Below are 27,373 nucleotides of genomic sequence, written 5' to 3'. Positions count from 1 at the left end.
TGGTACTGGGGATTCAACCCAGGGATGATTAACCATCAGTGAGCCCCAGCCCCAGCCCTTTTCAAATGTTTTATTTAAAGACAGGGTCTCCTTGAGTTGCTTAAAGCCTCACTAAATTGCTGAGACTGGCTTTGAACTTGCGATCCTCCTGCCTCAGCCTCCCAAGCTGATGGGATTACAGGCGTGCACCACCACACCTGGCTATTTCCTAATTTTTTTTTTTTTTTTTTATGTGTGTGTGTGCAGTGCTGGGGATTGAGCCCAGGGCCTTGTCCACTCAAGGCAAGCACTCTACCAACTGAGCTATATCCCCAGCCCTATTTCTTAATTTTTTCTTTTCTTAAATATTTATTTTTTTAGTTGTAGTTGGACACAATACCTTTATTTTATTTATTTTTATGTGGTGCAGAGGATGGAACCCAGGGCCTCTCAAGTGCTAGGCGAGCACTCTACTGCTGAGCCACAATCCCAGCCCCTATTTCTTAAATTTTTCAAAACAATAAATTGAAGGGGACAATATTTGGCAAAAGTAGTCAAATGACAGACCACACTTACCCTTTGACCTAACAATCTAATTTCTAGGCATCCATGTCAAAGCTATGCCATGAAAATAGAAAGAGCCGTATGCACCAAGCCAACCACGAGAATCAAGTAGCAACAGCCCAAAGTAGGGGTCTGGTTACCTAAGGACACAAGGGGGTAGGTGGGGACCAGGGGAGACGGGCATCCATATGCTGCTGTGGAGGGACCTCCGGGGCATTGTAGATGACAATCATGTTAGAACAAAGATGGAGAGGGTGTGGAGAGCACATTGTCACTTACCCAGGAAGGAGAGGGCACACGTTGATATATATGCACACTCCCGCTTTAAACATAGCAAAAGGAAAAACCAAACCAAACAAACCAGAACACTCCAGCCTCTGGGGAGAGAGGGCCAGGACGGAGGACGGCGCTCTCGGCATTGGCTTTGTAGATTTGATTTTAGAGCCGTGTAAATATTGTATATAATTATGGCACCAAATTAAATTAAAAAAAAAATCAATCCCCCAAAATCGAAAACAAAATGAATTCAATGAACCTAATAGGGTATGGAGCTGTAGCAAAATCATACCCAGGGAAACTGCTTCAAAAACATGTGAAGCGCATCCCTCTCGGGACAGACCCTGAGAGCAAAAGGACTGCAGATTCTCCAACTATTTTCAGTCCTCAACCTGTTCCTATTACTATTCTGAGACTGCCGTGTGTGCTTGTGGGGTGAAGTAGGTGGGTAATGACGCTGCTGGTGCAGGAATTGAATTTTCAGTATGGAGAAAAGAGTTATGAGATTATTAAAAGACCAGTGAGATTATTAAAAAGCTTGTAGTCCCGGAATTGAATAGGAAATATCAGTATGCATTTTATCCTAAAAAAAAATGCACTTCCTTCTAGCTGACCATGAACAGAGTCTAGATAGGATAGCCATCCTGGAACAAGTAGAACCCCAGTGCCCGGAGTGTGGCATCTAACTATCCCTTCCTTTGAAAGGAATCAAGGTAGCTGGGCGTGGTGGCACACGCCTGTGATCCCAGTGATTTGGGAGGCTGAGGCAGGAGGATTGCGAGTTCCAAGCCAGCCTCAGCAAAAACAAGGCACTCAGCAACTCAGTGAGACCCTGTGTCTAAATAAAATACAACATAGGGCTGGGGCTGGGGCTCAGTGGTCAAGTGCCCCTGAGTTCACTCCCTGGTACCCCCCCACCAAAAAAAAAAATGTGGTAAAGAAAGGGCTAATCCAGGGCACGATGAAGGAACTTTCTATAGCTTCTACATCTTATCATACCAGACAGCAAAGAAGCTGCAACAGACTCCTGGGGCGATGTCCAAGGACTGAGGAATGGACATGAAGGAGGGTCAATATGGCATCTATAAAAATAATAATGGCAGTGGACAGAAGCACATCAGATGTGTTAAAAATCCTTACGTGCATAATAATATTACAAAAAGCAAAACAAAGCCAGACGTACACCCGTCGTCCAGCCGCGACTCACTTGTCACCTTAGAGGCTACTAAGGAACCAATTCATTATACTGCAAATTGGTAAGCAATCAGAAAGAATGGGGCCGGCACTCGGCTTTTCAAACTAAATGAACTCAATGTTCAGTTGGCCAAAAAGTCAATAAAGGGAACATTCTTTTCTAAAAAAGCATTTCAGCTAATAAATCAAAAGGCAACGATAGCATTTCCCTATCCCAATTTTGCAACCCCTGCTGAAATAATAGATCATGTGAGGGCCATTGACAGCCACCGACATCATGATGAGAGACAGTCAGACTTGGTCTTCAACAGAAATACACAAGGCCATCTAGAAAGCAGTACTGAAAACAACAACAACCAAAAAAAAAAAAAGAAAGAGAAATCGAACCTGAGTCCGACCAGCCCGTGGTTGAACATTCCAATTTACTGCAAATATAGTGTTCAGAGGAACGTGCTAAATGACCCCACGGGATGCAATCAGCAAAATCCAGGCTGTGGAAAATTCCACAGGACAAATGACTCAGTTTCTTCACCCAATAAATTATAAGAAAAAAGAGAGAGAAAGAGATGAGAGAGAGAATATATAGATCCACTGAGACCTTAAAAAAAACCCAACTGCCTGCAACCGTGGGGCCCTCATTTAGGTCCTAGAGCAAATAAACCAACGGGTATCAGAAATGAAGTGGCAATCCAAGAAACTGCAAAGCTGGCCGGGTGTCTAATGACGGGGCTGTTGGCATTTTTAGGCATGACGATGATGATGGGTTTTGTTCTAAGCAGAGACGTTATCTACGATCCTCATCTACAATAGCATTTACGGAACAAAATGGCCCGGGATTTGCCTTAAAATATTCTAGGGGACAGGGGAGGGCTGGGGAGTCCATGGGACACATGTGGCTGTGAGCTGGGACCGGGGAAGTTGGGGCTGGTAGAGGGGCATTCATTAGTGCCTCCCTCTACTTTTGTAGGTGTTTAAAATTTTTCGCAATGAAAAGTAGACAAGAAAATTCCATTGTTATCACAGGTATACAAGAGACAGACACTCCTTTTTTTTTTTTTCTCTTTCCCTCTTTGTAATAGACACACTGACAGCCAAAGAAGCAGGAGAAAAAAAATTCCTGCCTTTAGTCATTTGTATTGAAAAAAAAAAAAATCAAGTGGTAATCCTTATTTTATAATAAAAACATAACACGTGTTTTCTTTTTAAGGGAAGAAAAAGCACTGCTCTGGTTTGAATCTCAGCCTTGGCAATGACTCCCAGACCTTGAACGAGTGATTCCTTCTTGAGCCGTCGTTTCTTCCTCTGGGAAGTGGGGTGAGGACCAGGACCCTCATTCCCCGGGGCTCTTGGGAGACGGGCCCTCCTTCTTCCACCAGCTCCGGGGCTCAAGACACCGGGCAGCTCATCCCCACTGGTTTTAATTGAACAGCTACTGCGTGCAGGATGCCAAGCGGGGCCTGAGCATTGGCAGGTGTTGGGGGGCTTCTGCAGCCTTTTCTTGCTCTGGGTCACCCTGGGCATTGCTCTAATTGTCCAGGCCACTGATCGGCCTCCAGCCTGGGGAGCTGTCTGCCTTACAAGTCTGAGGCTGAGCCCTCCCACATGTGCAATAAAACTTATGCTTAGGCTCCGCAGCAGGGAGCTAATTGTTCCCAGCTTGTTTCCTGGACTCCCTGGCAACGCTGGCCTCCTCCTTCCCTCCCTGCCTTCCCCCTTGGGTCCCAATTAGGAGTCTTTTGGAGCCAGCTAGCGCTGGAGCGTTAGGCTGCGGCACCCTGACCTCAGCTCAGCCTGGGGTCGCCTGCCTTCCTAGGGAGAAGCCGAGGCCGGGGCGGGCCAGGGATTCTAAGCAGAAATTCTCCTGGCACCTTAATCCCACTCCCGTCCTGTCTGGTCCCCACGCACACACCCCATAGTAACATGGCTCAGCTGCTTGTCCTAGAAAGGCTCTGGGGTGTGGCACGGGTGGAAACCTAGTGCAGAGAGGTACAGGGGGCTCCAGGACGTGGCAGAAGTCACCTCAAGGTCACCAGATCCCTTAGCTCAGACCCAGAGCCTGTAGCTCTCTCCCCTTACCTGCCGGCTTCCCGAGCCTCGCCCCACAAATGCCCCCACAAGGGGGGCAGCAGACGGCCCCTGGACACCTGCTCTAGGATGCTGGGGACAGGCACGATGTCCCGTGTGACCTGGCTTCAGTACTCGGGGGTGGGGGCAGGCAGGATGTGCCCCTGGGAGGAGAAGAGAGCCCAGGTCAAGGATCTAAGGTAGGGTTCCAGGTTGGACACCCTGACTCGGTGCCGTTCCTGAGGTAGCCAGTGCGCTAGCGCGACTGCTGCTGCCGCTGCGTTGGCTGTCATGGGTTGTCCCCTGCATTCACGTGCTGACCCCAGCACCTCCGACTGTGACCACCAGGAGATGGGACCTTTAAAGAGGTCCTTCAAGTTAAACAAGGTCGAGGTCATTACGGTGGGCCTGATCCAACAGGACAGGTGGCCAGGCCACAGACACACAGAGGACAGAGAGGGCAGCGCCATCCACAGCCAAGGAGAGGACTCAAAACCAAGCAAACTTGCTGACCCCCTGGTTGGACTTCCAGCCCCTGGAGCTGTGACAGCGTTCCTTTGTTGTTGAAGCCGCCTGTCGGGGCCCTGGGTCGTGGCAGCCCTAGGAAACCAAGGCCTGGCTCCCACCCACACCACGCTGAGTGTTCACGACGTCGGCCACTGTGCTGGAGGGGCCACACACATTATCCTGCTTGGTCCTCACGCGACCCTGGGGAATAGGCCTCACGGTCTTCAGCCCAGAAGGAGGAAACTCGTTTAGTTACGAGAAGCCAGCGTGGTGTCTACAGTCGTTGCTCAATAGATATTTACAGAAGGACTGAAGCTCAGACCCACGAAAGAACTTGTCCCAGCAGACTGCAGGGGGCAGAGCTGGGGTTTTAGCCTCCGTCTGCCTGGGCCCCAACCCCCTGCCCTGAGCCACACCCTGTGTGGGGCCAGGGAGACGCACCCCAGCAGGACGCCCCTTACAGCCCTGTTATGGTACTAAGAAGTGCGAGCTGGATGGTTTTGTTGAGGCCATGGCTGCACCCAGGGGTGCTGAGCCTGGACCAGGTCTTATTTATGGCCCAGTGTCACCGAGAACACTCCTATCTGTACGGTCCCCACTCCCCCAGGCCTGTGTGTGGCATTAGAGAAAGGCTCCACACTGTTTGTCTCTATCCCCGTCGTCCGCTTGGTCTGGGCCTGTGATCTCAGAGGCAGAGGGACCCCCCCCACCCTGGCTCCCTCTGCAGCCTGCACCCTCCCGACATGCTCTGGGCCCCTCCCGGGAGGGGGCGCCCGTGTACCTTGTAGCCCTGGTTGATGCCATTGATGAACTGGGGGCTGGGGGCGTTCCAGGTGAAGCGGATGGTCGTGGAATTGGTGGCCTCGGCGTGCACGTTGCCAGGGGGGACTGTGGGGACTGGAGATCAAGAGACAGGATGGGCTGGAGGGACCTGTCCACCTCCCTGGCCCAGATGCAGGGCTGGGAGTCCACACTTTGCTGCCTGCCCAACTCCCCCTCCCTGTGCCGACTCGAGGTGCCCTCTTCCTCTCTCTGGATTAGTTGGGGTTCCATAAAGCCTGCCCGACCCACGCACAGGGCGCTGATGAGGAGCTGGGGTGGATATGCAAGATCTCGCATGCAGAACTGGGGGGTCGGGTAGAACAGAAACACAAGCTGTCTCGTGCGTGATCCAGTCAAGTGAGACTTTGCAAAGGTCCCTGTGCCTGGGAAGCCACAGCCCTTCCCCATGTCCCATGCTGACCCCCTCCTCCCCTTCCTCCCAGCTGGCCACCTGCAGGAGCTGGACACAGGGTGCCATCCACCCACGGGCAGTAGCAAGGGCCTGGGAGAAGCAGGCCTGAGGTGCTCGGGCCTGGACAGGCGGAGGACCCGGCAGGGGCTGGGCCTGGAGGAAGGGATCATCTGGCCCCGAGGCCACCGTCCGTACCCACCTCCCTGCAGCGTCCACTCGGTGACTTTGCTACTGTAGACCCCTAGCCCGGCGCTGTTGTAGGCCGCCACCTCGATCTCGTAGTTGGTCCAGATGATGAGGTCCTCCAGCAGCAGGTTGTTGACGTCGGCATCCGTGATGTTCTTGAACTGGTACCCGACAGGCAGCCCGGCCAGGCAGTACCTGGGGAAGGAGGTGAGGGCACGGTGGACCCCGAGTCCAGCTGCTCGCCACGTACCCAGGAAACTGCCCAGAGCAACACTGTCTGCCCGAATTTCCTGGGGGGCTGGACGCGCTCGGCGTCTGTGCTTCTGACAGGCAGCTGTGGGCCCCGGTGGCCCTCCAGCCCCTGAGCTGGCTCCACGCAGCCATGGAGCTGGAGAAACTGTGAGCCTTTTTAGTTCAGCAGCTTCCCCCTGGATGGCACAGATTTGGTGTGTCTGGACGGGTCCTCTTAATGGGGGACAAGGACAGGAGCTGGATGGCTGACCAGGGAGGCTGAGAGTTCCTGGGGAAGACCCCACGGGCCTCAGTCTTTGAAGGCCATTGACAGAACAGTGGTCCCCATGGTTGGGCTTGTTTTCTGGTGTTTTATTTTATTTTATTTTTAAATTTTGTGGTTGAGGATGGACCTGGGCCTCCTGCAAGCTAAGGACGAGCTCTACGCGGAGCCCAGCCCAGCCCAGCCCCGCCCCAGGGCTCATTTTCTCCTTTAGGAGAGCGGCTTCCTTGCAGCAGTGAGATGGAGATCCAAGGCCACCTGTGCCACCACCTTCCACTGGAACACAGAAGCCACGAGAACCGAGAACGGTTCTGCACAACCAGACTTGGGAGGTTATGTGAGGAAGGGCTGCCTCACGGAGCCATGGTGTGCGCCTCTCTTAGAACCTGAGAACGGGACGGTGAGAGGCCCCAGGGTTTGGATGCATCCCAACACCCAACTGCCATGGTGCTCCAGGCCCCAACCAGAGGGCTCCTTAAAACAGATCGCCCATCTCCGTCTCTCGTGGCTTTCTTCCTGCACTGGCCCTGGCATATGGTGGCCCTGCCTTCCACACAACCTGGGGGAGACTATACTAGGTCCTCGCTCTTCCATGCCTATTGATTTCCAAGACTCTCGCTGATGAATGTTCCTCTACATGTCTAACCTAAATCCTTCCTACCACAGTGGGTGTGTTTGGTGTCTCCTGGCCCTTGGTGGGTGGAGAACAACCTGCCATGAATTTGTACCATCTTCCAGTCCACTCCTGGCCCCCATACGCCCCTTTCCCCTTGGGTTGGCTGCTCCTCTTGACCTCAGGGTGGACGCCTACCTGATGATGTAGCCCTTGAGGAGGCCATTCTGGTGGCTTTCGGGAGGTGGCTGCCACTGGATCATGATGGACTGGTTTGTCCGGCCACTGGCGATGACATTCTGTGGAGGAGCCGTGGGGGGCTCCTCAGGGAGGGAAACCCTGGCCCAAAAGACAAGAGTGGTGAGCCCTTCGCTCTGGGTCTCTGGGGAAAATACAGGAGCTTCATGGGATATGAGAAGGCCAAACCCTACCCGTCCTATCCCCGTCAGAGTCTGCCCACTTGCTGTGTGCTTTTGGGTAACTCACTTAATCTCTCTGAGCTTGTTTCTGTTAAAAAAAAACCCCAACAACTTTGCCTGTCTTACAAGACCGATTGAGGTTCACACGGCACAACCGATAGACGAACCTTTTAAAAACACGATAAAACACCCAATGTACGTGTTTCGGGTGCAGTTGAGGGACACGGGTCTCAGAGTCTCATTTTTCAAGGAAGCTGCTGTTGGGGTGATGGGTCAGACGTGGTCAAGTGCTTTAGAAGTGGGAGTGCGAGTTGCTTCCCAGCGCCTCCTGACCTGGCCACGGAGCCCCCGGATGGGCAGGTGGCATGGGTGCGGTGCTCCCGAAGCCACGGCTGCCTCCCGCCTCCTGTGTGGCGGGAACGCAGTGTTCCACCTGGGTGCATTTTTCACCCGCTGACACTTATCCATTAAAAACAAAAGTTGATTATTTTTGATGGATGCCGCTCCTGTTTGTTTATTTTTATGTTCTTGCCTCCTGATGCATGGCTCCCCAGCCGCACTGCGCCTCCTGTTTCCACGCAGGCTGAAGTGGGGTGACTCAGAGCCCTGAGCCTGCAGGTTCATTAGGACGATGACTCAGAGGCGCAGGAAGGCCAGGCAGGCGCGTGGGCGGGTGCCTCCCTGCACCCTGCGTCTCCCTGTTGGGATTCTGGGGCCACGGCCCTTTTGTCCACCTCACCACCTCCCCGGCTCCAAACACAGCCCGGTGAATAGCAGGTGCTCAACTAACAGTGAGCCGCTGTGAATTCTCCTGCTCCCCATGCTGGGCTGGCACCTGTCAGGGCCTGTTCTTGTTAGTGTCACCTCTCCCCACCCCGTGGGGGTGTCACTTGAGTGAACGTCTGAGACTTGAGCCACGCAAACCCACAGTGCTTGACATCAGCCAGGGGTCTCTCCATAGGCACCCAGAGTGTCCTTTGGAGAGCCTGGGGCCCAGCTCTGGTGCGTGTGATTTGTGTCACAAATCACGTGAGTGAGTCTGGCCTGTCTCATGACATTGACATCTTTCTCAGTGAGGTGGCTGTTTGTCCTGCGGGGTGGCGTTGGGTAGGATTTCTTCCACGTGAACGGGTATCACTGCCTGAGGCTTTGATAGGGACCACCTGTTGTTTTTATTCAAACTCATCAAAGCTTTCCTGGACCCTCCCGGCTCTGGTGCGATGAGAGGTGTTGGGCAAGGACACCTGTGGGACCCTGCACCCCTCTGGGGCTCTGTGCCCCTTTAACATGGCTGCAGCCCCCGGGGCTGGGGAGCAGAATGAGGGAGTCTCGGAACAGCAGAGAGCGCGGGCTTAGGGAAGTTGGCTAGTGCCCATCACGGCCGTCTCTGCCTGGGGCAGCTCATGGTGTCCTCACGCCACCTACGGTGGTCCTCATGAGTGGCACCACCCCATCCCACCCAGGGGGAGCAGAGAGGAGCTGACCCAGGAGCTGTCCCTGGTGGGCAGTTGGCAGCCGGGGTGCCCTGCCCCGTGGAGTCCAGCAGACACCGCAGGGAATACTCTCCCTCACCTCTCTGTGTCCTTGCTGAACTGTCCTTTGCCTACGTCGTTCACGGCACAAAGACGGAACTGGTAGGAGCGCGCGGGGACCAGGCCCTTGACCATCACGGAGGTGGCTTCAGGATCCACGCTGGCCAGCAGTATGGTCCAGGGGGCATCTGCAGGGAGAGAGTGGGGCGCAGATGGGCGTCTCGGGGGACCAGACTCATGTCCTACCTTCCTTCCTAGCAGGGTCTGGCCTCATTCTGGCCTGCAGAGGAGTGAGGGCCTCCCTGCTGGTCCAGCAGCCGCCCACGAGGTCATCATTCTGGGTCCCATTAACCCAGGATTCCTGGGGGCTGGAGGGGGCTGGGAGGAAGCAAGGGCTCACGGGATTGGGACGCCCTCGCAGAACGCTGCCCGGGTCACACCTGCTCATTTTGAAGTGAGCAGCTTGGAGAAGAAAGATAAGAATCAAAGCCACCACCCCTGTGGACTGTCCTGTGCACCATCTCAGTCACTGTCACCGTGACTCAGGAAGAAGCCATGTTCCCTTTGCATGGGGAGGAAGGACCTGCGGCCCCAGAGCCAGCCGTGGGCAGCCAGGCCAGAGCCACGTGTGTGAGGCCCCAGCCCCGTGCTGGCCTGGGCTGCTGTGGAGGGCGCAGGAGGGCCACGGGGGCCTTACTGTTCTCGGACATCTCCAGGACGTAGCGGAGGAGTGGGCTGTTGCCGTCGAAGGGCTTGGACCACGTCAGGTTGATGGCCCTCCTCTCCACGGTGCTGAGTGTGGCCACGGGGTGCTCAGGGGCGTGGGGCAGTTGCCTGCAAGACAGATGTGTGCAGAGGCCTGGCCCTGAGTGGCCCACAGTCAGGAGACAGGGCTGCGCAGACTTGGGTTGGGTGGCCCTGCGTTTCCACGACACCTCGTGCTCAGCGGGGAGCGAGGCCTCTGGGCCGTCCAGTGGGCAGGGGTCTTCTCTCTGGGGCCCACTGCTCTAAGCCCCGCCAGACGCCTGCTCTTGACCCGGGCCTCGCTGAGCTGAGGGTGTGCCCTGGAGGACACAGGCTGGACCTGCGTCCTCACTAAAGGGAGTGGGTTGGCTCTGGCCTCCCCCCCCCCCCGCCATGTCTGCATGTCCGCTGTCCCACGGCACCAGGGAGGGCTGTCCTTACCTGACACGGAGGTGGGCACTGCGGGAATCATTGCCACCGGCTGACAGCACCCGGCAGGTGTACGTGCCAATGTCCCCTGACCAGGTCTGCGAGATGTGCAGGGAGCCGTTCTTGTCCAGGCGGATGCGGGGGTTGCTCTCCGTGGCCAGGGTGGCCCCGTCTTTCTCCCACACGTACCTGAGGGCAGGAGGTGCCGGTAAGGAGGGAGAGAGGGGTGGACCCCGAGGAGCCCATCCCAAATCTGTCCTGCAAAGACAGTGCCAGCAGGGTGGGGACCATCCCAGGCTGCAGGGGTTCCTCTGGGTCTGGCGGGGCTCGGGCAGGACGCGGGGCTCGGGCAGGACGCGGGCCTGGAGGGAGACGTGGCCCCAAGCCCGTCATTCCTGCGGCTGCCGGGCACTGCAAACCGAAGTCATTATTGGTCATTTACACCTTGGGTTCAGGTCTGGGTCAAAGCGTTGTTGCTTTTGGCCAGAGGCCATTGCAAAACACGCAGCACAAAAGAGCCAGCAGAAGGGACGCTTCTGCAGAGGGGAAAAGATCACCACTGGAAAAGGAATTAGAGTTCCCACATAGACTGCATTTTGGAATTAGTTTTATGAGGGGGATCATTAGATCAATGCATCACTGTGACAAATTGACTTCAGTGTCCAAAAAATCACTTTAGCTTCGGTCAGTGGGTACAAAGGGGAACTTGAGAAATTACACAGGGGCCCGTGCCTGACAGTAAGAAATATCTCCTCTGGAATTGTCCTAGAGGAAATACAGCCATTACCGTCCCCATCAACACACCTGGAGGGCCAGCTCTGAGGGGGCAGGACGCTGTGCTGTCCCCCCCAGGGAAGATTGGTATGAGGGATCACCCGGGGCTCAGGATGGTGGGCACGGGGGGCTAGAAGCGTCCAGAGTTGGAGAATGTAAGATCGCTAGAGAGAGCGCATCTGCAATATTTTATACCAAGTCTAAAAAGAGAAATCAACCGAGAAGTGGAAAGTAGAGATAAGGAAAAATAAGTGAAGGATAAAGGAAAAGGACAAAAGAAACTTGAAGGTTTCCCAGGGCCAGGGAACAACGATGAACCCATAAATGACCTTCTAGACTCCTCTCCCTGTGTGCATGGACAGGTGGTGTCCTGCAGAGGGACAGTTCCAGAGTCAGACCCCCGGGTTAAGGGCTGCCTCGGCCTCACATCAGCTTTGTGACCTTGGGCAAGTTTCCTCAACCTTGCTGAGCCTCGGTTTCTCACCTGGAATACGTGGGAACTAAAGCCACCCCCCTCACAGGGTGGCCCTAGGATGCGGAGCCATAAAACACTCCGAGTGGTGCCGGAAACATGCAGGAGGTCAGCAAAAGTCAAACATCAACATTTTTACTGACACAGCAGATTTGCATCAATGATTTCTAGTGATCCTTCCATCCATCCATCTTTCCATCCACCCATATATCCATCCAGCCATCCATCTATCATCCATCCAAGCTTGCTTTTACCCATCCATCCATCCACCCACCCACCCACCCACCCATCCATCCGAGTTTCCCTCCATCCACCCATCCGTCATCTGAGCTTCAATCCGTCTATCCCATTTTTAAAGCCACCTTGTCCACTCAGCAAGATATCACTTGCTTCTTTGGCTGTGACAATTCCACCATGTTTTTCTAAACCAGAGGAGGGTGTTTTCACACGACCCTGTCATTGAGCTGATGTCCTCTCATTGAGCGTACAGTTTGGCTCCTTCTCTTCAGAGGCTGTAGTTAATGCTGTGAGGAACATCCTTAATGGCAAAATATGCACATGTCTCCCAAATCCCTTCCTCAAGGACAAATTTTCAGCAATGAAATTGCTCAGTTAATTCTCAAGGCTTTCACTACCTAGTTACAAACTGACAACAGTAATAACCTCCCATTCATCTCTTTATCTAGAAAAGAATCCTCCTTGTCAGCAATCCAGGGATGGGCGGAGGTTTCCTTAAAAGCAAATCTAGTTGCAGAGAGTGATGGCTGCTTAGGAAACAACCTGGGGCGGCAGACTCTCTTTGCGTCAGGATGTGGCATGTCAGGAGGCATATATCACTGCCTGCAAAGGATTTGTGCCAAGTCACTGAACTTAAATCTAATCAGGATTCAGGGGAGAGAAGAACAAGTGGGCACATGTGAAAGTAGTTAGCCAAACCCAGAATATGGAATCTACAGCGGGGTCAGCAAACTTCGGCCCACCATTTGTTTGTGTAAATAAAGTTTTATTGCAACACTCATGTCCATTTGTTGACATGTTGTCTGGGTCTGCTTCTGGGGTTATGATGAAGTTCCTACAGCTCTCAAAGCCTAAAATAGTCACTCTCTGTCTGACCCTTTGCAGAAAGAGTTTGCTGACCTGTCTTATAGAACCTGGTTTCTCCAACAAATAGATTACATGAAAGCAGAATGAGAACAAAAACAAAAAGGCAAAAATAAAAGGAAGGAGTCCTTTCAACAACTGGTGCTGGAACAACTGGACAAACACCATGCAAAAACAACAAAAGAATGACTCTAGCCACAGAGCTGACCTTACCCCCTTCACAAACATTAACTCAAAACGGATCGCACGGGAGATGCCAACCTCTAAAACTCCCAGAAGATAACAGAGAACATCTAGGTGCCCAGGGGTTTGGTGCTGACTCTTTGGACCAGAGGCATGATCCAGGGAAGAAATAATTGGTAAACTGGGTTAAAATTAAAAAATTTCAAAATTTATTAGATATTTAAAAATGAGAAAAAAATTAGAAATGAACAATTTCTGCTCTTTGATAGTGTCAAGAGAGGAAAAAAGGGAGAAACTGCAGACGGGGAGGAAATATTTGTATGAGGAGCACCTGATAGAGCACTGCTGTCCAAAATACAAGACAGTGGTCAACCCGATTATGAACTGGGCCAATGTCCTTGCCGGACAGCCTCCAAGAAGACACAAAAGATAAACAACGCACGGAAAGAGGCCCTGGCAGAGCCAGCAGGGAAATGCCAATTATCACAAGAGCGAGCTCCACCACCCAGCTGCAGGAACAGCAGACCCCAGAACATGGCACCACCTGTGGCCGGGGACTCGCTTGCTGCTGGTGGGAGTGTGAAATGATGCCACCTCTTTGGAAAACAGTCCTGGTGGCTTTTTCAAAACTAGGCATATTCTTACCAGGAATTTCCATAAATAAAGGTTAAAAAAAAAAAAAAAAAAACAAGACAACCCCCAAGTCTATGGGACTCAGATGGGGCAGAAATTTTCCAAAATAATCTGCAATTATGTAATTGCTGTTCAGAAATTTTGATGAGGGCTTTAGAGGCCCTCTTAGCCTTATATAATAATAGTCCTCAGAAAATCAAAGACATGTAAAAATATTCAGTTACAAGGACGTTCATAATGAGATTTCCTCATATTAGCAAACATTTAGAAATAATCCAAATACCCAGGACTAAGGAACGGGTAACAGAAATCACACTCCAGCCATACAACCAACTCCTGAATCATTGTGTAATTGAGTTGATAAAAAATATTTATTGTCGTGGGACCAGGTTCTTGAGAAAAAAGCCGAGGAACAGTGTTGCTGGTTGTTAAAAATGGTACCCAAGTGGTGCAGGCCTGTGACCCCAGGGACTCAGGAGGCTGAGCAGGAGGATGGCAAGTTCAAGGCCAGCCTCAGCAACTTAGCAAGTCCCTGTCACAAAAGATAAAAGCAACTGGGGACAGAGCGTGGCCACAGAGCACTTTCCTAGCACGTACAAGGCCCTGGGTTCCGTGCCTAGGACCCCCAAAGACGTAAAAAGAAAAGCAGCCAAGCATGACTACAGTTACGTCTAATTAAAAGGAACTGATAACGCCACTTTCCCCTTCTCTGTCTCAGTTCATCTGCATTTTCTATGTTGGCCCCCTACAATGGAATGGATTTGTTGTATAATTAATTTTTTTGTTTTTTGTTTTTGGGGGGCACTTTGGAAGAACTCTCAGTGTAAGGAGGCTGGCCTCAGAAGTTGCCCAGGTGGGCTCTGGGAGAGGAGGCCGGCAGAGGGAGCTGGCCAGCTGAGCAAGGGCCTGTCTGCAGGACTAGGGCTTGGAACGTGTATCCTAAACAATGATGGGTCGCTGGGTTTTGGGGTTTTCCATTTGTGACGCCTCACCCTGGGGTGCTTGGAGAAGGAAGTGAGAGCGTTCCTTGAGGAAGAATAGGGCGTTCTGAGAACTCGGCTGTCATCATCAGCACAGATTATTTCTGAAGACACAATTAAGAGAAAGCAGTAGCCGTGGGGAGGGCAGAAGGATCCCAGGGCATCCGCAGGCCTAGATGTCCCATTGGACATGGGTGCAGGGTCAGGCCTGGGTGGAAGGAAGTGTTGCATGGGATGTACTTGAGGGACATTCAGGCCTACCATCCACGCCCATGGCACCCCTGGGTGCTCCAGGGGTGCTCCACATAGATCTGTTTGCATGTCACTCAACTTTATGTCCCCTGGAGGAGATCCTGAAGCCGGGGAACCTTGACTCAGGACAAATGGGGTCCTTGGTGTATGTGACAGAAAAGAGTTTTAGCAGGCACCAGAGACAGGGGCAGATTTATTTAGGAAAGCAGATACATATTCAAGAGAGAATGCAGGCATCTCCAGAGGGAGAGGCAGCCTAAAAATATTTATTATATAATAAAAATATTAATATTAATAATGGTTAAAAGTGGATTGTTCCAGTTTGGTCTGGATCTGGGGCCAGATACCAAATAGAAGCATTTCTTTCTAGAATGGTCTTGGAGGATTTCATGCTGAGAGCCTGCACCTGCCCAGCCCCTCGAGCCTGGAACCTGGCTTGATTCTGAGCATGTATCTCTCAGGGTCGAGTGGCCCCACGTTGCTGTCATCTGATTGTTCACATCCTTTCTGCTCAGGGGACCCTGTTGAGTTTTGCAGCTTTGCAGCTAGAATAGGCGTTTTGGTGTTTTTTTTTTTTTTTTTTTTTTTTTTTTAATAGTGAGACAGAGTCTTGCTAAGTTACTCAGGCTGGTCTCCAACTTGAGATCCTTCTGACTCAGCCTCCTGAGTATCTGGGATTACATGTGAGGGCCACTGTGCCCAACTGGAATCCTGGGGACATGATAAGAATTGTCTGGGGAGCTTTAAAAATGCTATTTTTTAAAAATAGCCATTGAGCTATCAAGATTTAGCTCCAGAAGATGGAGGGCCATATTCCCACCATCTAGACAAGATGGGCTGGGAGAGGAGGTGAAGGCTGACTTTGGGTGTCGACTCTGCCACTTGTGGGGTGGGTGGTGGTGGTAAAGGATCAATTCCGCTCTCTCTTCCCATCTTAAAAGGATTGTCCTGGCTGATTACTTTCATTCCAGGTGAGGACCCCTTTTTGTAAACTGGAGCAGGGGCTCATCAACTGGAGGTTGCTGGGGGTCCCAAGAGGGTGGGTCTACAAAACTATTGCACGAGAGCTTTGAATCCCTTCATGCATCAAGAATTATGTAGAGAATGGGCTGGGCTGGGTGGTGGCTCAGGGTGGAGCCTTTGCCTAGCACGTGTGAGGCACTAGGTTCGACTCTCAGTGCCACATAGGAATGAATGAATAAAATAAAGGTCCATCAACAATTTAAAAAACATTAAAAAAAAGAATTATTTGTAGAGAAGGAGCAAAATATGCAAGTCACATAGGAGTTGATGACATTTTTATCGATAAATCTGAACTGTTACCAAATTAGCGTAACTTCTTGTTATTATAGTTTTTCAATTAATGGAAGCTAAAAATATGGAAGGTGCTACGTGCGACATCATGTCCCTGTCTGAGACTCACAGCAGGATTCTATGTGGCTTCTCTCTGAGGACCTTTTCACAGCTGGTTCATTAATTTTTTGAAGAAAAACCTAATAAACCCAGAAATGAAGACAGCCTGGTCCATGGTCTCACTCCGCGCTGGGTTTCCCCTCTGGGGCCGCCATGCGCCCTCTGAGAAGCGGTGCTGGTCAAAGCCAGAGCTCTCTGAACCCCAGGCCCCAGGGTCTGGCTTCCTGTGGCCGTGAAGACCTTCCTGGCTCTCTGGCCACCAGATGGCGCCCCAGGACGCGGTAGCCTGGTGGAGCAGGGGAGGCCATTTCTCCAGGTCCCTCCCATCTAGGTACCAGTGGCTTCCCAGGACATTGCTCACTGAGCAGAGGAGCACCGATGGGGACCTTCATTTCTAAGGAAGCAGATTCATCTGTTCCTGGACCTTCTGGAGCTCAGGGGAGAGAGCCCAGAGCTCTGTCCTCCTGGTTTCAGTGCATGAAGCCTTCGGGGGTGGCCCAGGTGTCACCCTTCCAAGCCCAGGAGGGGTCCTGACTTTTGCACCCCTTCTTGGCTGCTTCTGTCCACGGCTGACCGTCCCCACCTCTTCCAAAGCAGGACTGAGCCCTGCAGGCGGGGGTCCCGGCTTTCCCACGGTCAGGATGACCTCAGTCTGGCACCTCCCGGTCCCTGTTCCCTTGGAGGGTCCCCCCAGGGGTCGACTCCTGCCTCAGCCCTACGGCTGTCTCTGCGTCTTCCTACCCAGACCCCTCTGCCTGGGATTCTAACATAAGGCGAGCAGAGCCTTCGGGGCTTCAATGAACCAGGCCACGTCAGGTTGGCCAGAGGGACTAAAACTCGGGGCACTTCAGGGAGGTACCGACAGGGATGTCGCAGACCATGGAGAGCAGCTGAGTCTTCCTCCTCCCCATCCTCCCGTCCTCTCCTCCTCCTCCCTTCCTCTTCCCACTTCCCCTCGCCCCCCCCCCCTGCCATGGACACTGCCTGAACTCAGCGCAAGGCAGCCCAGAGCCTGGGTGTGTATTTAGAAGTCTGCACACCCCAACCCTGTAAGTGGCCTCAGACACGATGCCCACTCCAAGCCTTGCCACTGCCCAGCTACATGCTGTCCCCTCAGCTCGGTCCTCCCTCCTTCCTGGGGCAGGCCACAGTGGAGCACCTACCTGATGGTCACTCGGGGGTCGTGCGTGGCTCCGCACATCATGGAGGCCTGGGTTCCCTTGATGACGCTCTGGTCCTGGGGAGGCTTGCTGATGCGGGTCCGGGCTGAAAGACAGCAGAGACAGCGTGTGACCCCAAGGGCACGGGCGTGTGGAAGGGCACTGTTCGGGGTCTGTGGCTTTGTGGCCGGAGGCTAAGCAGATGCAGGCAGGTCGGGCACCTGGACAGCTGTGCTGCGGGGGAGTCCCAGGGCTTCAAAGGAACAATGTGCTTCCAAGACGAGGCGACCATTGGAAGCCACGTTCACAGAGGGGCTCATTTAATTTTGCTCACAAATCATCTAAGGGACAGAGAAACAGAAACCTGAGGCGGTCAGGGCCTCAGGCCTAGCCTGTCAGTGGCCCGCCAGGGTGAGATGGGTCTGTGGTGTCCAGTGTAGTGCTGCACCCAAGGCCCCCACTGGGTCTGGGCATGTAGCCCACAGGCACGTGAGTCTTGGGCGTGGATCCCAAGTTGGAGGGTGGCTTGCAAAGTCCCCTTACACTAGGGGTCAGCATGCTGCAGGCTGTGGGCCAAGCCGGCAGGTGGCCCACGGGGTCGATAAGCTCTTCCTGGAACACGGCCACGCCCCGTGGGTTAGGTACCGTCTGCGGCAGCTCTCTGGACATCAGGGAGGTTACAGGGGCAACTGGGATGGAGACTGTCTGGCCCACAAGGCCCAAAATATTTCCTATTTGGTCTTTTACGGAAAAAAAAAGTCTGCGGTTTCTGCCCCTCGAATATGTGAAGGCAGCTCTCTGTCACCCCAGCTGAGCCGAGCATGGCCCCGACTCTCCAGCCTGGGCCTCATTGGTAGAACCTTCATTCATCTCCTGGTCCCTGGCCTCTGAATTAACTCGTCACTGTCCCTCTGATAGGAAGGGCCCTGGCTGGGACAGAGATGCCGGCGTGGAGACACTGCCACTGTGTGAGTCCCGTAGGTGTCCCTGTGTTGCGGGCACCCGCAGGGGTGCACACCGTCACGCACAGACCTGTAGGCCCTCCGGCCGTGGACACTCACCCCACACCACCAGGTCTGCCGAGGCCTCATCGACACCTCGAGAGTTGGTCGCCAAACAGGTGTAGGTCCCCGCGTCAGAGATGTGCGTGGGGCTGATGAGCAGGCTGCCGGACTCCAGCAGCGTGAAGCGGGGCAGCTGGACAGAGCCGCTGGCCAAGATGCGCTCCCCTGGGGGTGACACAGTATGTTGGGCTCAGCCTGCAGCTCCCAGCCCTGCAGTGGCACATCCTCCAAGCCTGGCTGCTCCAGGTGGCCTTGGGCAGACACCTCGCTCTGGAGATGCTACAAGGGCTGGGAGCAGGGCGGGGGCCTGCACAGGGCCCTGGGGCTACAGGGTGGCATCTGCAGCCCAGCCTGCTGTGCGACTTCACTGCCACAGTCTGCCCATGGCTAGAGAAGGCCACACACTGTCCCCTGATGGTGGTGAGGGGCAGCTGGGCAGGAGGGCTGGGGAGACAGGTGACAAGTTGGTGATGACATCTCGCGACAGGATGTGTTTGGAGAGTCACCTTTAGCGAAGCAGAGGACAGTGATGGACGGGAGGGCAAGAAGCAGGGAAAGGACTGAGAGAGACATGGTGTGGGACACAGCCCCTGTCAGACTGACCTGCAGGGACACTCAGGGGGCCGGTGCCTGGTGTGGGGTGGGGTGGGGGTTCTGGGCAGAGAGGGAGGTGGGGGGGAGAGAAAGAAAGAAAAAGGCGGCGGGGTGGGGGGATGCCGAGAGCATGCACAGGTGTGTGCAGGATGGCCTGGAGTACAGGTTCTGTCCCTTGATTTTAGAGAACACCCCGCCTGTCCCCATGTAAGTATAATTGGGTATGTCCAAGTACCCATGTGGGCAGGCACCTGAACCAGCTGTGTGCTGGGTGACTGTGCCACATCCACCCACAAGTACTTAGTGGGCACCTGCTGCATGCCAGACTATCCTAGGCCCTGGGGAGACAGCTGCAGAGCAGGGGGTGGGTGCTGGGGACAGGGCCCAGAGTCCTGGGAGAAGGTCCACCTGAGCAGGGGCTGGCGTGTGCCGGCGTGTGTGCATGTAAAGAGTGTGTGTGCACATGTATGCGTGCATGCCTGTGCAGCGAGAGGTTGATGCTGTGTGTGCCCAGAGGGGAGGAGGAGGGGCACAAGGCAGATGGACATAGTGGACACTCGGGCATTTGGGACCCCTGAGCTGCCTGGGAGGAGGGACAGCCCAGCGCCCACAGCAACAATGTAACTATTAAACACTGCCATTCACCAGGGGCCTCACATGACATTATCACCTGGTCCTCAGGTCACCCATGTACTCATGTCATCGTCCCCAGTCCACAGAGGCCCCCCTGAGTTACTGATTCATGTGGAGACGGAAGGAGTTACTGATTCATGTGGACACGGGACCTGGCCTGAGGCCCAGCAAGGCAGCCTGCGGAGCACTGTGAAGTGAGAGGTGCCCTGTGCCGCACAGGGCACAGCCTTTACACTGTCCGGGGGACCCCACGTGGCTGCTCCAGAACCCAGGTCTGAGGACCCTCCGAGATGATCACACAGCCCCACCTTCTGGAGGTCTGCTCCTTGTACCTTTCTGCCAAGTGATAGCGGGCCGGGGGGCCCCCGAGGTCTCACACGTCAGCACCACCGACATGCCGTCGATCACGGTGCTGTCCAGGGGGCCCCTGGTGATGTTGGGGGCGATACCTGTAGACAGAGACAGTAAGGTCTTTAGCCACACCGGGAGGAGCCAGCCGGGAGGGGGCAGGGCTTTGGTGAGGTTCCAGCGTGGGAAAGAAGGGTGGAGAGCCTAGGACTCCCTGGGCCACCTGCTATATGGAGGGACACACCCCGCCTGGGCTCTCGGGCCTGTTTAGGGGACCTAGAGAGCAGTTCACACCCTGGTAACAAGGCCAATGGGATGAGCCTCCGTTGGACATGAGCGGAGGCTCCCAGCTGAGGACTGTCTCAGCGCCGGTTCTCCTCCTCGGAAGCCAGAGCAGGTCCTCTCCCCAGCTCAGGGGACGTGGGGCCAGCAGAAAGCCCAGAGCTGGGACCTGGATCCAAAGCATCTTCTCTCCCAGAGCCACTGCAGCCACCCTGGGCTCCAGGCCATGAGGGGACCCCGAGGGCCGTGGGCTTCCTCTGAGGGCTCCCTCGGTCTGCAGAAGCGGTGGGCATAACTGGACTTCACCCCCAGGCTGCAGCCCAAGGGGGCCTTCTGGGATCCCATGGGACGCTGCTCTCTCGAGGCCCTGGCTGGGGCAGGGTCAGGGTCAGGATGGGAGAGGCCCACTCACTGGTGACGGCCAGGTAGGTGGAGGTCTGCACCTCGCCAGCCGCGTTGCGGGCGAAGCACTGGAACATGCCGGTGTCGTCAGGCACCAGGCCGCTGATCTGCAGGCCCCCGTCACCATGTTGCCGGAAGCGGGGCAGCTTCTCCACCTCTACCACCCCGGCGTCCTTGTACCAGGTGATGGAGGGTGGCGGCACACCTGTGGGTCAGGGGCGGAGTCAGTGCCTCCTGCTACCTCCCCCACCACCTGGGGGCTGCTGGGCAGAGGCCAGGCTGAAGTGGGCCAGGGGGCCCTGGTGTCTTGGCCCCTAGAACCTTCCCAGAGGCGTCACTTTTGGTTCTAGAGAAGGGAAAGTTGCTACCTGAGTGGCAGTTCTCAGATCATTTGGATATAGTAGGGATTTTAGGAAAATGAAAAGATTGGTTTATCGGGAACAGCCTACTTTGGAAATATTGGATGGGACAAATGGATTTTTAAACATTTCTTTTTTTTTTACTGCAATATTTAGCAGAGACTTTTGTGTCTATGAGCACCTCCACGTTGCGGTTGGGTTCCCAAATCCACCTGAGCACAGAGCCCGTGTGGAGGGCAGGAGAGGGCTGTGTTCCTCCAAGGCCCCTGGGGGTGGACGGGCTTCCCTTGTGTTGGCCTCTTCTCAGAGGCTTCCCCATCCCACCCTCCCTCTCTCTGCCTCTCTGCTCAAATGACCTCCCCAGAGAAGCACCCCACAGCTCGGTGCCCCCAGGCCTGGTGTTCCTTGAACCCCACTGAGACAGAGGGGCTCCTCCATTCCAAGACGCACATTCATTCCCTTGCGAAGTCCCGGAGACCAGGAGGCGTCTGGCATTGACAGCACGTCATCTTTTAATTGGCAGCCTTGTTTCTTTCTTAGTGGTTCATAAAATCATGGGGCATCTTACAACTCATGGCACTTTAGATGGGATGAAATGCGGTGTCTTTGTTTACAGCTTTGCTCGTCTCCTTTGCAAGAATGTCAGTTCTAGAGTAACTCGGAGTTGGCTGTTTGGCTCGTTCTGTAAACCCACCCCCTGCCTGAGAACAATCCTGGCCCCTGGGAAGCCCCCCATAGATTTTCTTTGCCTGGGAGAGTGGCTCTTGGCCTAACCAGGGAGCCTCAGGTGCCCCTCCAGGGAGGCTCCTTCCTGCTGGGGTGACACTCTGCCCTGTGACCAGTATTTGGCCATGTCCGCTGGTCCATGGTTTTCTCTCTATCCCCTGGCTCTGTCCTGGCTGTGGGTTCTTTCAGCTCAGCTGCTGGAGGAGGGAGAGCCAGGATGGGAAAATGGAAATCCTCCCGGAGTCTCGACCAGGGAGCTGGGGGTGGGGGTGAGGGGTGCGGGGGTGACCAGTACACGCCCCAGCAGTGGGCGGGGCTCCCGGACCCATCTCAAGTGAGAGGACCCGGGCCTGCTAGTTCTGAAGTTATGATGATTTGGCATTGTCTACAACTCTCAAATTACGGGCAATTTGGATCTGTCACCTGTGCTGAAATTACGGTAATTTGGGTTCATTTGTAACCCTCAAGTTATGATGACACGGGTTGATTTCCAGCCTGAGATTACGGTAATTTGGCCTGTTTGTTTCCCGGGGCTGCTGCTCACAGCCAGACTGACGCTCCATCCCATGATGTGGCCCTGGAAGGCGGTGGGATTTGGAAATGGTGGCCAGGCAGGGGAGGGGCTGCGGGTCTGGGGTCCTTGTTCCCCCCACCCCCACCCCGTGGTACCTTTGGCGCGACAGGGGATGTCCACCACCTTCTCCATCTCCGCTGTGATGTGTCTCTCTGGCTCCTTGACAAACTGAGGTGGTTCTGCAGCGGGAGCAGAGGAGGTGGTCAGAGCCGGCCCACTGTGGGGTCACCCTCCCCCAGGCCTAGGCCACACTGCCCAGGGGAGCCCCGCAGCCCCAGCGCCTCACCCAGCACCGTGAGGTAGGCCCCCCGGGCCGCAGGGGGCACGCTGCTGCTGCGCAGCACGGCCTCGCACTGGTAGTAGCCGGCGTCGCTGACCGTGGGGTTGGGGATGGTGAGCCGCCGGTTGTAGTCGCTGATGCCACCGGAGACCAGCACCCCGTCCTTCTTCCAAATGATGTGCAGCTTAATCAGGGGCCTGCGGGGACGGGGGCGGTGTTGGTGCTGGACCGCAGGGGGCCTGGGGGCGGGGCGGGGGCGGGAGCAGTGGAGTGTCCCGCCCCCTCGTGCCACGCCCGGCCACTCCTGGACGCCCACACAGGGCGAGCCCCTCAGTGTCCTGGGCCTGTGCCGGGGCCTGCGGGGCTGGGGTTGAAGAGGTTAGTGAGCTGAGGGGCTTGGGCAAGGCTGGAGACGCTGGGTGGCTGCACAGGGCAGCCTGACTGGGCTTCCTTCCCATGGCCCTGCACCTGGCCTTCCCTCTATGAATGAGGTCTGTGCTGGCTGCCCTGGGCACTCAGGGGGGTCCTGTGAGGTCTGGGGTGCTGTAGTTTAGCTGGGTCATATGGAGTTGGCCAGGTTCTCCGATGCGGGACTTCTCAGGGCCTTTACTGTGTATCTTGGCCACTGTCCCATACTTGGGTTCTGCACAGCGTATTTCTAGAACTGTTGCTACAGGGACCAGCCCTCCAGAGACCTTCAGCTGTAGGTGACCTTAGGATGTCATTCAGCTCTTCACCCATCACATTTCAACTCTTCCCATCAGTTTTTGGAGCATTTAGAAGGTATCAGGTCAGCCTGGGGTCAGCACCCTACCTGCTTGCCTTACAGTGAGGTTTTCCACCTCTCTTCCCCCTGTCCCACCTCCTCAAGGCCACACCACTGAGTGGCGGTCACTTTGCAGATGAGGAGACCAAAGTCCAGAGCAGGGCAGTGAACAGGACTTCGGGGGGCAGCATTTCAGTTCTGCTGTCGGCCAGCTGGGTGAGCTTGGGCAGGCTGCTTGCCCTCTCTAGGCTGCTGGTAGTTGCTGGGAGAAAGGAGGCCAAGTAGGAGCACTTAGCAGGGTGTCCTCACCGGGTGAGGCCCTGGAATGATTCTACTCTTCCCAAGTGAGGGAAGTTCAGGCCAGGCTGGCACCTGGTCCCCAGTCTCCCTCCTACAAAGCCCATGTTCTTGACCGCGATGACTCATCTCCCATGCACCCTTCCCTCTGCTTAGCTGTGCTCACAAGGAGAGGCCCCCTGCCCTCTCTGTGCTGCTGTAAGTGGTGGAGCGTCTCCACCTCCCACTGGCCCCAGGCAGCCTGGGCTGAGCTCTGCTTCCTGGTTCTGTTCTCCTCTCTTGGGACCCAGAGGGGACAGCCCTGCCCCTACCTGACACCCTGGGCAACAGCTGGAGCATCCACCGGCCGTCTCTCCTCTGCTCTCCTGGTCCTCACCCGACAGAGCTTCCAGAACTTTCTCAATTGCAACTGCATTCCCCAGAACAGTGGCTTGAGTTAGGAGGGACAAGGAGCAGGAAAAGGAAGGTCCACTCACCTGGCATTGGCCACACACTCCATGGTCACCTCCGAGGTCCCGGCCACCACACTGGTGTTCTTGGGAGGGACGATGATGGTTGGCGCGATGGGGTCGGCGGGCCCTCCGACATCTGGGGAGAGGTCAGGGGTGAGCTGGGCACAGAGACTGGAAGTTCCGACCCCTCCTGGCCAGGCCATGGGAGATCTCTGTCTCCTGATGTGGGGCAGGTGGCCGCAGAGGCAGCCCAGTGCTGCCCTCTGGACACCCACCCCAGGGACTGTCATTTCCCTTCTTGCTCTGTGATGCACTCTGTGGTGGCCAGGGACAGCTCCCTGAGGACCCTGCTGGCCGCCAAGGCCCTCCGTGCTCCTCCTGGGAAGCAGCCACACCTCACCCCCAGCCCTCCCTACTGCCCTCAGAACCCTCCTCCTGACTCAGTTTCCCTGGTTAGTTTACTTCCTCACTGTCCGTCTCCTCCCCAGATGCAGACTCCACACGGAGTCGAGCCGCGACCCCGCCTCACGGGCAGGTGGGAATGCCGCTTCCTTAGGAAATGGGGTCTTTGTGGATGTAGTTAGCCCTGGCGAGGCCACGCTGGGTTAAGTGGGCTGTGACCCACAGCGACTGGCGTGGTCCAGGAGGGGGTCTCCAGGCCAGGAGTGTGGCTGTCCGCTGCTCAGGGCTTTGTTACAGCAGCGCGAGCTGACCCAGGGTCCTGCTAGGTCCACTTCTCCAGCACAGAGACCCCCGCTGCCACCGAGTAGGTGCTCAGATACGTTCATGTCAGCAATGAGCAGGGCTGCAGCTGTCACTGTGGCACTCCCAGGGTGGAGGACTGAGGGGGCTTTATTGAAGGAAAAAGAAAAGAACATGTACACTGGTCTAATAGAGGGGGTAGTGTTTTCTGTCCTGTGTTGTTGTTGTTGTTGTTATTATTATTATTATTATTATTATTATTATTATTGGTACTGGGGATTGAACCCAGGGGTGCTTAATCACTGAGCCACATCCTCAGACTTTTTATTTTTTATTTTGAGACAGGGCCTCACTAAGTTTCCTAGGGCCTTGCTAATATGTTGAGGCTGTCCTCAAACTTGGGATCCTCCTGCCTGAGCCTCCAGAATTGCTGGGATTACAGGTGTATGCCACCGTGCCCAGTGTGTTTTGGACTCCTTAGGAGGTGGGTAGTTCTGCTCTTTGTGGGTCAGTGCAGGCCCAGTATTGGCAGAAACTCCAACATCCTCTGAACCCCTGCTTCAGGGCCCCTGAAACACAGCATTTTTTTCTTGCAACAAATCTACCTTGTTGGCCTCTTTCCAGGAGTCCCTGCAGGTATCCAGCCACCACGGCCTGCACGGCCTCAGGTGACGGTGGCAGGACACCCTTTGTGGGGTCAGGAGGAGGGCATGCAGTGGCCAACTGCCCCTCCGGGCCACACTGGTCAGCCTTGGCAGTTTTCCCAACTGAACTCTAGGCCTTGCTAGAAGAGGCTCAGGAAGAATGGGAATAAAATGTGAAAATAAAGTAAAATGAAGGGGCCAGGAAAGGGAGCATATAAAGCAGAATAATTGCAACAATATAAAAGTCTCATGTAGGCGCCATAAAGCGCGATTGGATTGAAAGCTGCTGATATAGCTGAATCCATAAAAGTGTGCTCTAAGTTGTTTATTACATGCTGGGGCGCACAGGTACCATGGCCTAGATTAATGGGGCACAGGGAGGAGACAGACAGTTAGAGCCCAAGCTAGAGTGCACACAGCCAGACGCACGGGCTGCCCCTGAGGAAGGCGATCGGCAGGCGGCGGGCAGAGATGAAGGAATACGGCTGCCCTGGGCGGGGGCTACCTCCTGGCTCGGGCACGGAAGGTGGGGAGTGGGACCCAGCAAGGGCCCCTGGGGCAGGTGCCGGGCAGCCGCCTGGAGGGATGGAGAGGAGCCACAGTGGCGGAGGACGGGGGTCTTGGGTTTCGGAAGCCCGGGTTCAAAGCCCCGCCCTGGCCATGTCCTGGGATGTGACCTCAATGGGCTACTTCCCTTCACCCTTCTGTTCTCTTGGTGGCAAAAGGGGATAGAATTGCCACGGAGGGCTGTGTGCATTCAGCACCGCCCCCTCAACCCATGCTTCCTGGGTGAGCGCTGGCTGCAGGCCAGGAGTCAGAGGTGCCCCACTGAGGTCAGTCCCCTGGGGGACACAGCCTGGGAGGCAGAGTGGGCAGTGCTCACACGTCTAAGGGCCCGAAGACGCTGGTGATGGGGGTGAGGAGAGCAGGGGTTGTATTTCAGCTGGTCGGTAGTGAGCGCAGAGTGCCAGCACACAGTAGGCACTTAATAAATGTCACTCCCTGGGGATTTGCCTGCCAGTGCTGGAGAGAGCTCTCCCTGCTACCCTGGATCAAGCGATGGACCCCAGGGCTCCTGAGGTGGGTGCCAGACTCCTGGAGCCTCCAGACCAAGGGAGAGGACGGGTACCTCCTGCCTCCTGGGGACGTGGTGTGTGACGGCTTCGTGGTGGATGCTGGGACTTGAGTGGGGCTCAGAGGAGCGAGGAGGAGGAGGGTGCTGCAGAATGGGGGCTGCCGGGTGGCCTGCAGAGCTCCAGGGCCCAGCCCTGCTAGCTGCCCCTTCCCAGGCCGCTCCTTCCTCTGCGGGAGGAAGTGTACTGGGTTTCAGTGCTTTTCTTAGCTGAGCCCAGATGTGTCCTCAGAATCCTCCTTAACACAGTGCACCCAAGAGGTCGGAGCAAGCATGTGTGATGGTCCCACTCCTGCCCAGGCAGCCAGAGTGGACTGCTGAGGGTTAGCGAGCCTGTCTGGACTGGCAGCTGTCCTGGGGAGAGCCCGGGTAGTGAAGGGGAGAATGAAGGGGGGCGTGGCACGGTCTGGGGTGGAGGGAGATTGAAGGAGTAATGGCGGTTTAGGGACGGGATGCCTGAGAGGGGGCCCCTTTTGCAGAGCCCAGGAGGAACTGGTTCCCAGGGAGAAGGGCCAATTTGGATTCTGTCACACTGTCTGAACTGGTGGCGGGGTGGACATGCTTAGAGATACAGGGTGGAGGCCCGCTGGAGGGCCATCGGTGCAGGTGTGTGGGGGACACAGCAAGATCCAGGAGCCAGGGATAGGGGAGAACGGGAGGAACAAGAGGCCACTTATTGAACACTGGGCTTGCTCATGTCAGGGGACACAGAGACGTGACAGCCAGGGAAGAACCAGCAGAGACCCAAAGCAGGGGCAGCAGGTCCTGGAGGCTCTGGGAAGGCACCAGGGAGGGGGCAACCAAGCCCAGTGTCCAGAGGGCGGGGCAGCCAGTGGTGGCTGGGAGCTGGGACAAAGGCTGAGAGGGGGTGGGGAGAGCAGGGCGCTTGGGTGAC

At 55.4% G+C, this 27,373-nt stretch overlaps 1 protein-coding gene across 1 annotated transcript in view; it reads right to left on the bottom strand.

Moving 5' to 3' along the window:
* Sdk2 (sidekick cell adhesion molecule 2) overlaps positions 1 to 27,373 on the bottom strand; it is a 231,757-nt gene that overhangs the window by 54,834 nt on the left and 149,550 nt on the right. Inside the window, exons 7-19 of the mRNA XM_077110562.1 lie at positions 24,025 to 24,136; positions 22,492 to 22,682; positions 22,301 to 22,384; positions 20,557 to 20,751; positions 19,847 to 19,963; positions 18,285 to 18,452; positions 17,227 to 17,329; positions 10,268 to 10,444; positions 9,780 to 9,916; positions 9,123 to 9,270; positions 7,330 to 7,470; positions 6,018 to 6,199; positions 5,366 to 5,481 (exon numbers count right to left, since the gene is read on the bottom strand). Coding sequence (XP_076966677.1) covers positions 5,366 to 5,481; positions 6,018 to 6,199; positions 7,330 to 7,470; positions 9,123 to 9,270; positions 9,780 to 9,916; positions 10,268 to 10,444; positions 17,227 to 17,329; positions 18,285 to 18,452; positions 19,847 to 19,963; positions 20,557 to 20,751; positions 22,301 to 22,384; positions 22,492 to 22,682; positions 24,025 to 24,136 — 1,871 coding nt within the window. The remainder of the gene's footprint in view (positions 1 to 5,365; positions 5,482 to 6,017; positions 6,200 to 7,329; positions 7,471 to 9,122; positions 9,271 to 9,779; positions 9,917 to 10,267; positions 10,445 to 17,226; positions 17,330 to 18,284; positions 18,453 to 19,846; positions 19,964 to 20,556; positions 20,752 to 22,300; positions 22,385 to 22,491; positions 22,683 to 24,024; positions 24,137 to 27,373) is intronic.

This window comes from Callospermophilus lateralis, chromosome 11 (genome assembly GCF_048772815.1).
Source record: "Callospermophilus lateralis isolate mCalLat2 chromosome 11, mCalLat2.hap1, whole genome shotgun sequence".
Classification (NCBI taxonomy): domain Eukaryota; kingdom Metazoa; phylum Chordata; class Mammalia; order Rodentia; family Sciuridae; genus Callospermophilus; species Callospermophilus lateralis.
Note: the sequence above shows the minus strand (reverse complement) of the source record. Positions and strands in the feature narration are given on the sequence as shown.